Source organism: Periplaneta americana, chromosome 2 (genome assembly GCF_040183065.1).
Source record: "Periplaneta americana isolate PAMFEO1 chromosome 2, P.americana_PAMFEO1_priV1, whole genome shotgun sequence".
NCBI lineage: Eukaryota > Metazoa > Arthropoda > Insecta > Blattodea > Blattidae > Periplaneta > Periplaneta americana.
The window spans coordinates 34,626,772-34,641,756 of record NC_091118.1 but is presented as its reverse complement, the minus strand read 5'-3'; the positions used below and the strand labels follow the sequence as shown (position 1 = coordinate 34,641,756).

Sequence of the window (14,985 nt, the reverse complement as noted above, 5' to 3'; positions counted from 1 at the left end):
ACCTCCATTCTACACAACACACCTACCGTATTTTCTGGAATACCCTCGCTCTCGAATGAGCTGTGCACCCCACTTTTAAAAAAAAAAACTTTCAACAAATGTATTCATGACAAATTAAAAACAAACACAAATACAGTTCGGTTAACAATATAGTTCATCCTAAAACAGAACACATTTGAAACCCACCCTATGTGCACAAATTGCACGCATTTCAGTGTTATAATTATTGCTTAATTTTTAATTAGCACACGTCAGTAAATTAATTACCGGCTACCGGTACCTTCATTTTGCATGATAATATGTGGTGTTATAATAAATACCTTACTTACTTACAAATGACTTTTAAGGAACAGAAGGTTCATTGCCGCTCTCACATAAGCCCGCCATAGGTCCCTATCCAGTGCAAGATTAATCCACTCTCTATCATCATATCCCACCTCCCTCAAATCTATTTTAATATTATCCTCCCATCTACGTCTCGGCTTCCCCAAAGGTCTTTTTCCCTCCAGCCTCCCAACTAACACTCTATATATGCATTTCTGGATTCACCCATATATGCTACATGCCCTGCCCATCTCAAAACATCTGGATTTAATGTTCCTAATTATGTCAGGTGAAGAATACAATGCGTGAAGTTTTGTGTTTGTGTAACTTTCTCCATTCCAACACACCAATTTTTAAAAAGTCCTCCTTTTTTCAGCAATGTCCCCTTATTTTAGATTCCATGTCCTCCTGTAGAATTTCTTCTCATGGTAACCCTAATCCCCATTTGTTTGGTTGATAGGCTTTCCCCTCTACTCACACTCTTTACCATTCGTGAAGGGGAAGATGCTATTGTCCATCTTACTAACGTTCGACTAATTGACTTTGAACATAGTGAAAATTCTTATTATTGAAAATATTTACTGGTAATCTATATTTCGAAAATCTATAGTAAGCATTTACATTTCATTTTATTGTTGTTTATATCAACTGGCACGTTAAAAAGCTACTGACAGCAGAAGATAAATGTTTTCTTCACCGCTAGTTGCTACTCTAAGCACAGACAATGGGACAATCTGCATAGTGTCACTCTCCCCCTGACTTCATAATACAAACTGACATTCAATTTAATTAATTATTAGTTGAAAATATTATAAAAACACTAAAATATACTGAAACATGTAATTGTCAAACATGTGTCACTGTATTTTATATCCACTTATGTACTTTATTTAATGTTTTATTTTCTTGTGTGTACAACAGGGGGTGCAGGTATAAGAGGTAACAGCTACCATTCTGTCACTGACGGACTCAGGGCAAGTAGAAGGGGAAAGAAATGCCTTCGCATCCTCTCAACTTCTATGAAATGTCATTTAGTTATATCCGTAATTTCATTGTGAAAACAACCCCTTGCCTTCGTTATTTATTTCTTTTTGTCATGGGCAAGCCCATGGTCCAGGTAACACTGGGGTTTTCTCTGGAAGCTCCAGTTTCCCTGTGGCATCTCAACAAATCTCCCATAATTTCATTTTATCATGGTAACATAGACTAGCCTTCTCTATGCTGCATCCTGGGCAATGACTGTCGGTAATTACATTACAAACGGCTTTTAAGGAATCTGGAGGTTCATTGCCGCCCTCACATAAGGCAACCATCAGTCCCAATCCTGAACAAGATTAATCTAGTCCCTAGCACATATCCCACATCCCTCAAATCCACTTTAATATTATCCTTCTATCTATGTCTTGCCCTTCCCAAAGGTCTTCCAACTAACACTACATGCATTTCTAGATTCACTCATAATGCTACATGCCTACCCATCTCAAACATCTGGAATTAATGTGGGTAATAGAAAAAGAAAATATTTTTGTCACGGTTAAAGCATATTATATGGTTTGAAAGCTCTGTTTTCAAAATGTAAAATTTAGAGATATAAGTTAACTACAGCCACTTATAAATGGATGCATGACAATATCCCAATTGTGATAAACACGATAAAAATGAGAAGCGTGCTTTTTGCTACTTTTTCAGTTTTCTTTCCATTTCATCACAATTGCAATCTTATGAAGTCATTTCAGTCTTACAAATTAATGCTATTAATAGATATTACAGCAATAAATTGTATTTTTTAGTAAAACGCGAGGAATTTTGAAGAATATATAATATATTTTTAGTTTAAATTAATTTGTAATATTTTGTTTTGTTTTTCAGGATATGGCCAGTAACTTCGTTTTTGTGGTTTGGCATACCATGAACTGTGTATGCACAATACCACAGTCTAGTATATACAGTCGCAAAGCTCAATACATAGTAAACATGCATACATTAGGTAGTTGCTCACCACTAGGATCGCTAATATCGCCTCATTACAGGCAATGCAAAATAGTACCGTCACAGTCTATTGTTTCTAGCACCCTCAAAACTCAAGCTTCGTGACTGTATATAGTAGACTGTGACAATACTGATAATTGCTTTTACCTGCTACCTCTGCCACAGAGAATATTGCTCTGATGCTCTCTGATATGGACATGGGTAATACTTTGTCGATTTTTAAATTACAGTAACTGCTGGTTGCCCTTGAATTTAAACATAAACATTCATTGTGTTATTAAACTGTTATACAAAATGGGTCATCAACATATACCTGTACACATCCATTCAAATGCATGAAGGAACATTAATTTTAATCAAATACATGAAGGAACATTAATTTTATGTGATAGGAGCATTTAAATGAGTGGTGTGTCCACTGCTGTGGAGTAACAGCATATCTGACCGTGAAACAAATTGGGACAAGTTATCTGATTGAGGTTTTTTCAAGGGTTTTCCCTCGACTCAATAAGACCAAATCCAGGATAACTTTCAGCACTGGACTCTCGACTCCTTTTGCTGACATTATCACCTTTGTCTCACTTAGACGCTAGAAAACCAGAGCAGTTGATAAAAATATCGTAAAATAAACTCAAAAGAATATATGATGTAATACTCGACTTCAGTGGGGTGGGGTGGGGTGGGGGGAAAGATAGTTTAGAAAAATATATTAAAACTGCATACCACGTTAAAAACCTGATTTTTGTTTCTCTGTTTTTGTCTTTTATGGCAACATAATTGAAACAACAGTTACAGTAGAGTCTCAATTAACTGAAGTTCTGTCTTATCCGAGCCCAAAAAAAAAATGCTATAAATGAGAATATGAATTGACTGATGAAGCCATTATCAGTTTAGTATACCAAGATAAAAATTATAATGAAGATGACGACATAACTAATGTAGAAAGCAAACCCAGTCATACTGTTGGTTTGAATGCGATCGAAAAGGCGCTGTTCTGCACAGAACAGAAAGACAACATATCACCAGCCGACATTATGATGTAAAAAGTCTGTGAAGCATGGCTGCAAAAAGCGAGGCAGCTTAATCAAACAAAAGACTGTTAAAGACCTTTTTACGAAATTATATGCTTTCAGTTTTTCTGTATAGTGTTGCAAGTTAGTTGCTTTTTTTAAATGTATACGTATTGTATTTTTGAATGCCTAAGAGTTCATAACATTAACCTCATTTGTTCATTCTATTTAGTCTATTAAGTAAAGAGTTTGCCTAATTTCTAATCAAAACACATCCGCTTATCCGAGGTAGTCTTGGTCCACATTAACTAGGAAAATCGAGACTCTACTATACTTAAATACTGTAACATGATCAGGTACTGTACCTCCATTACCCATTACATATCTTATTTTACTTACTTACTTACAAATGGCTTTTAAGGAAACCGGAGGTTCATTGCCGCCCTCACATAAGCCCGCCATTGGTCCCTAGCCTGTGCAAGATTAAGCCAGTCTCTATCATCATACCCCACCTCCCTCAAATCCATTTTAATATTATCCTCCCATCTACGTCTCGGCCTCCCTAAAGGTCTTTTTCCCTCCGATCTCCCAACTAACACTCTATATGCATTTCTGGATTCGCCCATACGTGCCACATGCCCTGCCCATCTCAAACGTCTGGATTTAATGTTCCTAATTATGTCAGGTGAAGAATACAATGCGTGCAGTTCTGTGTTGTGTAACTTTCTCCATTCTCCTGTAACTTCATCCCGCTTAGCCCCAAATATTTTCCTAAGCACCTTATTCTCAAACACCCTTAACCTATGTTCCTCTCTCAGAGTGAGAGTCCAAGTTTCACAGCCATACAGAAGAACTGGTAATATAACTGTTTTATAAATTCTAACTTTCAGATTTTTGGACAGCAGACTGGATGATAAGAGCTTCTCAACCAAATAATAACACGCATTTCCCATATTTATTCTGCATTTAATTTCCTCCCAAGTGTCATTTATATTTGTTACTGTTGCTCCAAGATATTTGAATTTTTCCACCTCTTCAAAGGATAAATCTCCAATTTTTATATTTCCATTTCGTACAATATTCTGGTCACGAGACATAATCATATACTTTGTCTTTTTGGGATTTACTTCCAAACCAATCGCTTTACTTGCTTCAAGTAAAATTTCCGTGTTTTCCCTAACCGTTTGTGTATTTTCGCCTAACATATTCACGTCATCTGCATAGACAAGAAGCTGATGTAACCTGTTCAATTCCAAACACTGCCTGTTATCCTGAACTTTCCTAATGGTATATTCTAGAGCGAAGTTAAAAAGTAAAGGTGATAGTGCATCTCCCTGCTTTAGCCCGCAGTGAAACATATCTTATTTTCCTTTATATAAAACAGTAAACAGATTTTAGCTAATAAATTATTCTTCTTCAAATACATAAAATGGTATTTTTAAAAACGTTTTTGCTATAACTACAAAAAGTTAATGCTGTAATTTCATACCTCTGCCTACAAATTATACCACAAACTGCCACTCCCATGTAATGGTACACAAAAGCCAGCAATTTTATATTAAACTAATTAATAAAAAACCAAGAACAGTAACATAACCACTCAGAATATACGCCAATGCATTCACTGAATATTTAGGTGCAAGGAGGGAAAAAGAAAGGCACAAGGAAATGATGTGAAATGTTTAAAGTTAATAACAAAGTTTATAAAAAGAAACGGTACCATTATATTCTCGTTCTAAAAAAAGATTTGTATTTGACGATGCATCTATGTGCACATTACAACACCTTATCTTACAGGACCAGCATCACTTTTACACTATATACAATAACATAGAGCTTCTTTGTAATCATGAGAAAAATAATTAAAAACAAATATTCTCTGTACAAAACGATCAATGTTTGTACAATGTATTTTGAAAAAAAAAAAGAGAGATAGAGAGAATGACTTCATACACAAAGGATGGGTGGGTCTCGAGGTTTTATACAAATATAAAAGAAAACAACGGAGCAGAAAGAACAATGCCTAAAAAACATGCAAAATGTGAAACACGTTTTTGACATGATATAAAAGTACTACGTGCACACAGAGACAGGGGAAGAGAAACAACAAATGGCTTGTGCTACCATGTTCTTCACGCCACTGTATGTACATATAGAAAACAAGGTTTATTGCAACGTGAGGTACATATCTGTTACCAAGACATCCTGCAAACATTTCTAAAAAGGATTTCAGTCTCAATCACTCAACTTTCCTGGGACATCACTACAATTTTAGAAATACAACTGCTGCCTCGATCGGCAAGAAAGTCATCGCGATATAGTATATACATGTGTGTGTGTGAGTGTGTGTACGTGTGTGTAATATATACTTAAAAGAAGAAGAATTTTGAAAATGTTTTCACTCACCCCGCAGACAGGTACACTTTTGTTTTCAAAATGGCAACTTTGGATCGCATTCAGTTAAGCCACATACATACGTGCTAAAATTAATGTTTAACATTTCTTCAAAAGATACGGTGGCAACATCACAACCATCAACAGAGCTCAGCCAAATATATCAATCATGAATAACATACAAGCCATTTGTTAAGAGTTTCTTTCTTGACTGATTTAGAAGTTTTACTTGTTAAATTCCTTTAACAAATTTTGCAAACCATATCTTTTAAATAAAATATAAACTTACAAATACAGTACTATATTCACACACTTTTGTTAACACTTACAATATGTACAAAAATATTAATTCGTGTCTTGAACCAGTAATTGACTTTTGTACACTAAAGTTTCTTCTGCACTCCGCTAAGCTACGTACACTGTGCAAATATACAGGACAGTCTAAAAGAGTTAAATACCACGTCACACATTCGCATTCGAAGATTAACAACGTGAACTGAGAACAAATTGGAAACTGGATAATAAATTTAATTTAAAACATTTGGCAAAACACTATTGAATTTAAAAGCTACGTTTCAGTCACCTTTGTACAAGTCCGAGCACACTTTTAGTGGCAAGTGAGAGAGGGAGATCACTTGGTGATGCCCTACATGATTGCTGCACGTCGTCAGATCACTAAAAACCATTAGGTTACCACGTTCATCACCTAACTTCACAGCCCTTGTTAACGGGCAGAGTACTACCACCGTCTTCTGCATCGTTTGGTGTAGAGTTCGTCTCACTGCCTGACGCTGCAGTGTCCTGGCTCGGCTGCGTCTTCATAACGTAACCTTCCTGGCACCGAGCTAATTTTAATCGAATTGGGGTCACTTTGGACGTCCGTACGTTCAGAAGTTCCGAGCCCTTGCCACCGTCATTACTGTCTGTGGCCGCACTGGCGGTGGAGGGCTGGCCTTCCTTTTCGGTGATGGGTGGATTGGAAGGGTCTGCTCCGGCGCTGGAGTAGGCCGAGGCACCTACCCTGCTCTCCACACCTTCGCCTGCCCGTGGCGCGGAGGCAGACCCATCTCCACCCACACCTGCACTGTCAGCACTATTACTTACACTGTTTGCACTGCGCTTGTTGAACCTGATAATGAGTTTCGGTGCACTCACTTTCTCGTCCGCCGTGATGATCTGCACCTCATGCTGCATGGCATCGAACTGCCTTTGCCTGCGACGCTTCCCAGTGACGGACTTGCTCTGCTTCTTCTCCGCCTCGTCGAAGTCTGCCATGATCATGCGGCGGAACTTCATGCTCTCCCGTTTCAACTCCTCCACGGTCGGCATCTGGACGCTGGTAAGTCTCTTCTTGGGAGGTCGCACTCGCAGCTTCTTCTCTTCAATGTTGCTTTCTGCTTCTGGTGCCCCAATTATATTGTTACCGATCTTAATCTTGAGTTTAGGAGCCAAAACCAGGATAGGTCCAGAAGCAGGCACTGCAGACGACTTGGGCGGTCGACCCCGTCTCTTGATGGGTGGTGTTGTGATGCTGTCGGGTTGGTGAGTGGATGAAGCATTGCTGCCTGTCGAGCCTACGCTACGCCTTCTTTCAGGAGGGCATGACTCATCTTGATCCAGAGGAAGATCTAAATGCCTCAGTTCCCTAGGAACTGATTGCGATGACGAGAAAGGCTTTTCTTTTCGCCGCTTCTTCTCCATATTTGCATCCACAACGGCTTTGTAGTCTTCGCGAGTGGGTATAGATGTCATGGACGCAACTGCTTTGGGGATAGTGATGACAGTTCGGTTGACGGGTGGAGCAGCAGTGGGCGCCATTGCCTGGCCAGTCACTGCACCTCCTGCAGGATCATCCATATTCATGTCCTGGGAACAATACTGTCTCAACAGCTCTTTCTTGCGCATGCGACGTAGATTCGAGGTTCCAGATGATGACGCAGCTGATGAGATTGCGGTAGTAGCTGCAGGGATGATGTTGGAGACTGCAACTGCGTCCATCGTGGGCATCACTGGCAAGAGAGGCTGCTGTTGTGCGAGAGGAGGCACAGTCGATGCAGCTGCGTAGTTGGCATCCAGGAAAGGACCCTTGATCTTCACTTTGAGCTGATTGCGTGAATCTAACAAAGACACTTTGTTATTTGACGAACTTTCATTCATTGCTTGGCCAACTGGTGCCTCCTCAATTGGTTTTGTAACCTCCTCTGTCATTTTCTGTGTTTCTGGATGCTTGCTAGCAGCAAGCACAGAATGCAGCTCCTTCTCCAAGTCTTCCTCGAAGTCTGTAACATGCTGCTCAGCAGCTGCAGTAGCAAATGTTCCAAGTAAATGATTGTGATAAGCTGCGGGGTTGTTGTTAGGTGTTGGCTCATATGAGGAGCTGTACGTGCGCATGTCGACAGGGCCAGGTAGTAGAGGTTGCACCACATCTGGAAACTGCTCCATCCTGTCCGAAGTTGTGTTGCTGACTGGAGATGGAGGAGGCAACAACTCATCCGCAGAGTGAAGTCCAGGAAGTGGTGAAGGAGGCCTGAGATCTCTAATATCTGCACCGTAACTACGCAGCTTGGAATTCTGTATCTGTTGGTGTGGAGGGCTGGTGAACTTGGGTGAGGGCGGAGAGTCTCGGGACAGGAAGGCGTTCTCAGAGAGCTTTCTTTCGTGCATGTCTGTTGAACGCCGCCTCTCCCTCATTGCACGCAAGTTCTCTACACTCTCGCTAGGAGAATCGTCATCGAACTCCAGATCGTATACTGTGCCCACCAGCTTACTGTGAATGGTATTGAAATCAGAGTCGGGGAAGTGCTGTGCGTGTTGCCCTCTGCCACGACCTCTACCTCTACGTGAGCCACCTCGGGGCTGGTTGTACATTGCACGACTCACAATCTTGCCACTTCCTCCACCACGTTTGTTGGTGCCAGTTTCTCGCAACCGGCTTTGTGACGGAGCCTTGCCTGATGCTGCCTCTTGCTGCCGTGGTGATTTGCCAGGGGATTTGCCTGGAGACTTGCCTTGTTGAGAAATGAAGCGAGCTGAAGTACGTGTTGGTTTTGCTGGTGACTTCTTTCCCACAGCTCCACTGTTCGATGCTGCTTTGGGGGTTTGTGACTCTGGAAGTGATACTTGAGGCGGCGGAGGAGGTGGAGGTGGTGGTGGTGGTGGCGGTTGAGGAGTTGGAGGGGCTGGAGATGACGTTGGAACAGAAGATGGTGGTGTGGGATCTGTAGGCGCGACTGGGGAAGACTGATGATGATTCAGAGGCCCTCTGTTGTTTCCCACAGGGGACATGGGGAGAGACAACTGCTGGATGGGTTCTTGTGAAGGAACAAATGAAGCTGGTGTGAGTGGCGGCTCTGAATGCATGACAGGGGATGGTGCAGGAGGGAGAAGATTGGGCGTAGCTACGGAGGGTGGGGGCGAGACCATTGCTGCAGTTAGTGCCATGTTATGACTTGATGACGTGAAGGCAGCACCACAAGGAGGTGGCATGTGGGGTGGTTCCTCTGGAGGTTTTGGAACTGGTTGCAAGAGCGAGTGAGGGGTGGGGAAAGGAGGAGCAAAAGGAGGATACAAAGTACCAGGAGACGGATATGGCATTGAAGGAGGAAATAAAGTAACAGGTCCAACAAAGGGAGATGCTTCTGAGTAAGGATGATATGATGGAGCATCGGTGAGGTAGGGGAGCCCTGGATGTAGTCCCTGGTAAGAAGCAATGTCTGCACCTGATGGCGTATGTGGAGGAAGATGGAGATCATCACGTTTAGTTGGGTCCTGCTCTTCACGGTGAGATGACGACGAGGTGGATGATGCTGACGAGGATGATGAGCGTCTGACTGGAAGAATCTCACTTTCTGTCCACTTGGCTCGATTACGGAGATCAGTGTAAGGAGATGGCGCAGGTGTGCAGTCCAGAGGTGCAGGTGGAAGTGTTTCGTAATGATGTGTAGGCAACATACCGTGATGTTGGTCGGACTGCTGCTGCACAAAATCCAAACTTGGGGGCACCCACCGCTCATCTGCCTGTGCACTGTTACTTCGATCCAGTTTCTCACGTCCTGGAATAGACACCTTGGGGATCTCAAGCTGCATACTACATGGATGGTATTCGTATTGACCATTGGCATCGCCACTCACATATGGTGGCACTTCGTTTTTGTCTAGCTGCTCTTCTGGAGGCTGTGGTGGTGGTTCATGAGTCTCCACATGAGGAACTGGCAATTTATTCTCGATAGGACATTCAACACTTACTGGAACATCTAACTTAACTTCAGCAACCATGTCGTGGGGCTTCTCTTCTTTTGCTTCACATGGATTTGACTCAACAATATCTACTACTTGTGGTTGCATCTCTGGTTTTTCTTCACTCATTTCATCCAACTGTATTGTTCCATCATCTTGCACAGGGGGCAAAGTTTCTGCTGTTTCAGGCTGAATAACACTTGTGGTGGACTTCTTTGCATACTCCAATCTCAATTTCTCAACCAAGAGGTGAGTTTCCCTTGCACTATCTTCCTTTGAATCTTCTTTAAATAAGAACTCACTGCTGAAAGAGAAAGTCAGTGGTGGAGCACGCATAATTTCTTCAGGATCACGGGCAATGCTAAATCCATCATCATTAACAGTTTCATCCACAGCCAAAATATCATTTTCGAAGTCAAATAGTTCTGATACTGGAGGGTCCTTTGATGGCTGTTGAGGAGAGAATATAGAACGTTGTGGATAATTTGGAACATTCAGTGATGATGAACGAGAAGTGATCTTTTTTGCTTCCACAGTTTCTTGCTCAGGAACCTGGAACTCATTGCCTAGATCTAATGCACAAGCCTTCTCAAGTTGTGGCATCAATGTAAATGAGCCCTGGTTAGTATTTGTAGCCATTTTGTTCTCTGCAGCTGCAGCATCTGCAGGAATTTCCTGATGCACCTGTTCAGGTGTCAGAACAGGGGCCACCATTTCCTTTGCAATGGGAGCACTAACTTGTTGCTCTGGAGGCTGAATGGTTGCTTCCAGTGGTGGAACAGGGACTTCTTCAACTCTAGGAGGTTCAGTAGTAGATGGCTTGATCACTCCATCAACAGGAGGAATATCTTCAACCTTTTGTTCCACAACGTTTCGTTGCTCTTCTTGACTACCATCTGCATCACTGAGTATTCCAAGAGCCTTCTTCTTACATTTGGGCATGGGCTTAGCTTTCTTCTTAGTCTTGTCATCATCTTCACTCGATTCAACAGAAGATCTTCTCATATCCTTTGATTGCTCATCCTTATCACTAAAACTGCTTGATTCAGAACTACTCGATGGCTTTTTAATGTCTTCTTTCCTCAACAATGGTTCTTTCTCGTCTACTCCTATATCAACTGGCTTCTCTGCCTTTTTAATCACTGTGTCCTTCAAATCTTTCTCTGCACGTTTATCGACTAGTGTTGTCATTGAATTAAATTTAGAAGCTTTGGCTGGAACATCTTTCTCTGTCTGAGGTGTTTGTTCTTTAATTTTCTTTTTGTTATCTTCACTTTCAATTGGTTCTTTGTCTTTGAGTAATCTCTTAGGTGATGGTTCAGTTACAGTTGATACTTTCGCATGGGAGTCAACAGACTTCTGCTTCTCTTTCAGATGTGATTCCTGTTTTACAGGAACCTTCTTTTCGGAATCTTTAGAAGATGTGTCTTTCTTGTTTTCTTTTTCGAGCGGCAATTTCCCAGTCTCCTTCTGAACTTCTTTCTCTGATGCTTTTCCTTCTTTCTCTGCAGGTTTTGTCTGGAACAATTTATCTAATGTTACTTTTGAAGTCTTCTTACCTGGCGTCTCCCGCTCTGCTTTTCTTTCACTTATTTCTCTCTCCAGCTGACTTCCTAAAGACTCCTTCTCTGGTGTAACCTCCTGTACCATTTTACTCACTTTCTTCACTTCTGTTTCTACTTTCTTGTCAACTTTCTTGGCCGCAGATGGCACGTGTTCATTGGACTTGACTCTCTCTTTACGGGGCACTGCTTCTGCAGATGGCTCACTGCCACTTCTGGCCGCACTGACAATGTCACGACGCAGGCCTGCAGACAATGGTTGTTCGATCTCACTTGATTTTCTCTTCCTTGCTTCATGCTGTTTGGACTGGTCTTTCTTATGGACTCCTCTCTCTGCATCTGATTCTCTCTCTGTGCTCCGCTTCGGCTGCTCCTCAACTCTCGGAGTACGCGACCGGTTGCGCTTGCCTGCAGGAGGTCGCTCTCTCTTTGATGTATCATCACCACAGGGGGAGGAATCATCTCTATTTTTGGAACTAGAGAGATCTCCTGATCTACTCTCAGCATTTCTGACCCTATCTTCCTCACCTGCTCCAGATGTCTTGTGGGCATCATGCTTCCGCCCTCTCCCAGGCTTCTCTTTGGCTCGTGGTGGTTCATCTCTCTCAATAACCGGCGGCTGAAACTCAAGTTCAGGCCGCCCGTCGGAAGTTTTAAGCTTCTTGTCAGGCGCCTTCTTAAATTTCTTGCCAACCGATTTTGAGTTCGGACCCTTTTTGTCTTCAGCTTCTGCCGATTTTAATTTGGGTTCACTCTTTTCCTCAGGAGCAGGCTTAGCACGACTCTTCTGTTGTGTTCTTGTGTAAGTGTCTGAGTCAGAGTCGCTGGTTGATGAACTGTTATCAGATGGATGGTCACCCGAGGGCCACTCTCCTGCACTCTTACTAGCATTCTTCTTCTCTGGAGATGATTTTGTTTTCTTATCACTTACATCACTGAAGAGAGCTTCGATAGATGCTTTCTTGTCACTTGCCTTATCAGATTTAACATCTTTCTTCACAGGTTTAGCAGTTGGTTTCTGTTTCTCTTCAATTTCATCATCACTTTCACTACTTGATGTAGAAGATTCTTCAGAAGAACTAGATGACGATGTTGACGAAAGTATTTCACGAGACTTCGAAGGTGCTTTTCCTTTAGATTCTGATATCTTCGTTGTGCTTTTGGATTTCTCAGGTTCTTGTTGATCTTTCTTAGTTTTTACAATCTCTGGCTCCTTCTTCGGTTTTACATCTGCAGAATCTTTCTTTATCTTCGCTGCTTCCGCATCTGCTTCACTCAGTCCTGGCTTTGTCATTCCACTCTTGATGTGTGCTGCAGCTTTCTTCGCTGCTTGTCTCTGAGGAACATATGCCAGTATTTCCTGAGCATCATTGCTATCTTTCTCAAAGTCATATATATCGCCACCTGATTTTCCATCCTTCTGAATTTTGGAATCCTTAATATCTTTTGTCTTATGCTTAACCTTTTGCTTAACTTTTGGCTCTTCATTAGTAGGAGATGTTTTAAATGCTTCTTGTTCAAACAGAATTTGTTCTTTTGTTCTCCCCTGTGAGCAACGTATACTTTCTGTAGCTTTCTTAGCAGCCTGTCTTTGAGGAACAATAAGGTCAGTGGGATCATACTCTTTCTTTCTGGAAGATTTAACGTTCTCCTTATCTTTAATAAAATCGTCATCCATAGAGTCATCCTGCTTACTCTCTTTCTCTTTCTTCATAGTTTTTGTAAGTTTTGTGTTGTTTTTCTGTGGAGATTTGTCCACCTTTGTCTGCAAACCTGCTGAGAATTCTTTCACCGCAGCTTTGGTACGTAACACATGCTGTTGTGAATCACTTGGGATATTGGAAGGAGATTTACTTTCATTTCTATCACCGCCTGAAGCATCACCTTTCAAAGAGAGCTCCGAATCACTGTCAGAATATATAGCATTGATCTTATTTGGTTCACTCTTGGTGGCCTTCACAGGCAACATGAGATCATCAGTATCGTCACTACCTGATGCCTTGTCACCCATTTCTCGCTCCATCTGACGCAATGTTCTGCTACGTGGGGACTGCCATAAACTTTTACTAGGTTTCTCTTCTTCCTCACTAGAAGATTCCACCTTTGTCCGTGAAATAAATGTCTTTTTATTTCTCTTTCTCTCTACAGTTTTGGAACCACTAACGCTGTTCTTTCTATTGCAAGGTGGTCTCTTCCTAACAGTATCTGTTACAACAGGGGGCTTCTCCTCTTCCGAGCTGGATGGTGCACTGTCTGCAAGACCTAACCTCGCTGTAGAAGAAGGAGTCTTTCGAACAGGGACATTACACCCAGGTCGTCTGCTTCCTCCTGAGGGGGCAGGTGTATCTGTCTCGCTGCCACTGGTGCTACCATACAGACTACTTCTACGTCGACCTGCACCATTGAAGTATAGTCTTTTGTACGGATTCTCCATCGAGGCCTTTTTGTCAGAGGCACACTTCACCAGGCCATTCAAATCTGTCTTGCTCTTCTCGTCTGCAATGCTTGGCTTTGGCGAAGCGATGCCCGCAATACGGGCAAGCACCAGATCAAAGTCCGCACTGTGATCTTCAGCACTGGGTTGTGAGTATAAGCGATCATATATCGAAGGACCGTGGTTTGCTTCTATGACAGCTGCTACCTCCTTTACCTTCAGATTGCAGTTCGCATCACTTAGAACAGCAGCCTGCTTGTGGAAAGTCTGTTCACGCATACGGAAGAATGTCCGTGACAACTTTTCTCTCCGACTCACCATGTAGCACAAATTCCGCACCTGAAAACAGAACAATAATTTACTATGACATCTTGATGATTCCCGCATATTAAATTTGTAAAGAGAGAAGAGCTGTGGGGCCAATACACAAAAACTTGAGCATCTATCACCTGAATCATCAGGCTACTCTTCGGACTTAAAGTTTAAGTCCTGACATAGGTCAGAAAGGACTGGAAGCAGTAGTGGAATGGTATGAAGAACTGAAGAGGAAAGGAATGACAGTGAATACAGAAGAAAGCAAAATGATGTGGGCGTCAAAACAGGAGACACGAAGAAGAAGAAGAAGAAGAAGAAGAAGAAGAAGAAGAAGAAGAAGAAGAAGAAGAAGAAGAAGTACACATAGTATGTGATGGAAGGTCGGCTGAGAATATAGGAACTTCTAGGTATCTCGGTATCACACTAAGTAATGATGAAAGAATTGAACAAGAGGTGTTAAATAGAACTAAAAACAGAAGTCTTATCCTATTACCAATTATAACATGAAATTTCATATTTTTCCTGTCAGTAGTCATCACCTTCCTATTACTTCATCCTGTATTTGTAAAGGGTATTTACATGTGTCATAGCATTTTCTTTTCTATATTCATATTGTGTTACTAAGAGAAAATTCATATAATGATCTTTGCTACTTACAGACCTGTTACTAAATCTACGTATTACTCTGTGAAAAGATTTATTAAATCTACATACTTAGACT

At 41.7% G+C, this 14,985-nt stretch overlaps 1 protein-coding gene across 3 annotated transcripts in view; it reads right to left on the bottom strand.

Moving 5' to 3' along the window:
• Positions 1-5,045: 5,045 nt before the first annotated feature.
• Positions 5,046-14,985, bottom strand: part of rno (PHD finger protein rhinoceros) — an 83,130-nt gene continuing 73,190 nt past the window's right edge. For all 3 annotated transcript variants that reach the window (XM_069815093.1, XM_069815085.1, XM_069815103.1), the window contains one exon: positions 5,046-14,288. In XM_069815093.1, the coding sequence (XP_069671194.1) occupies positions 6,420-14,288 (7,869 nt within the window). In that variant the 3' untranslated portion in view covers positions 5,046-6,419. The remainder of the gene's footprint in view (positions 14,289-14,985) is intronic.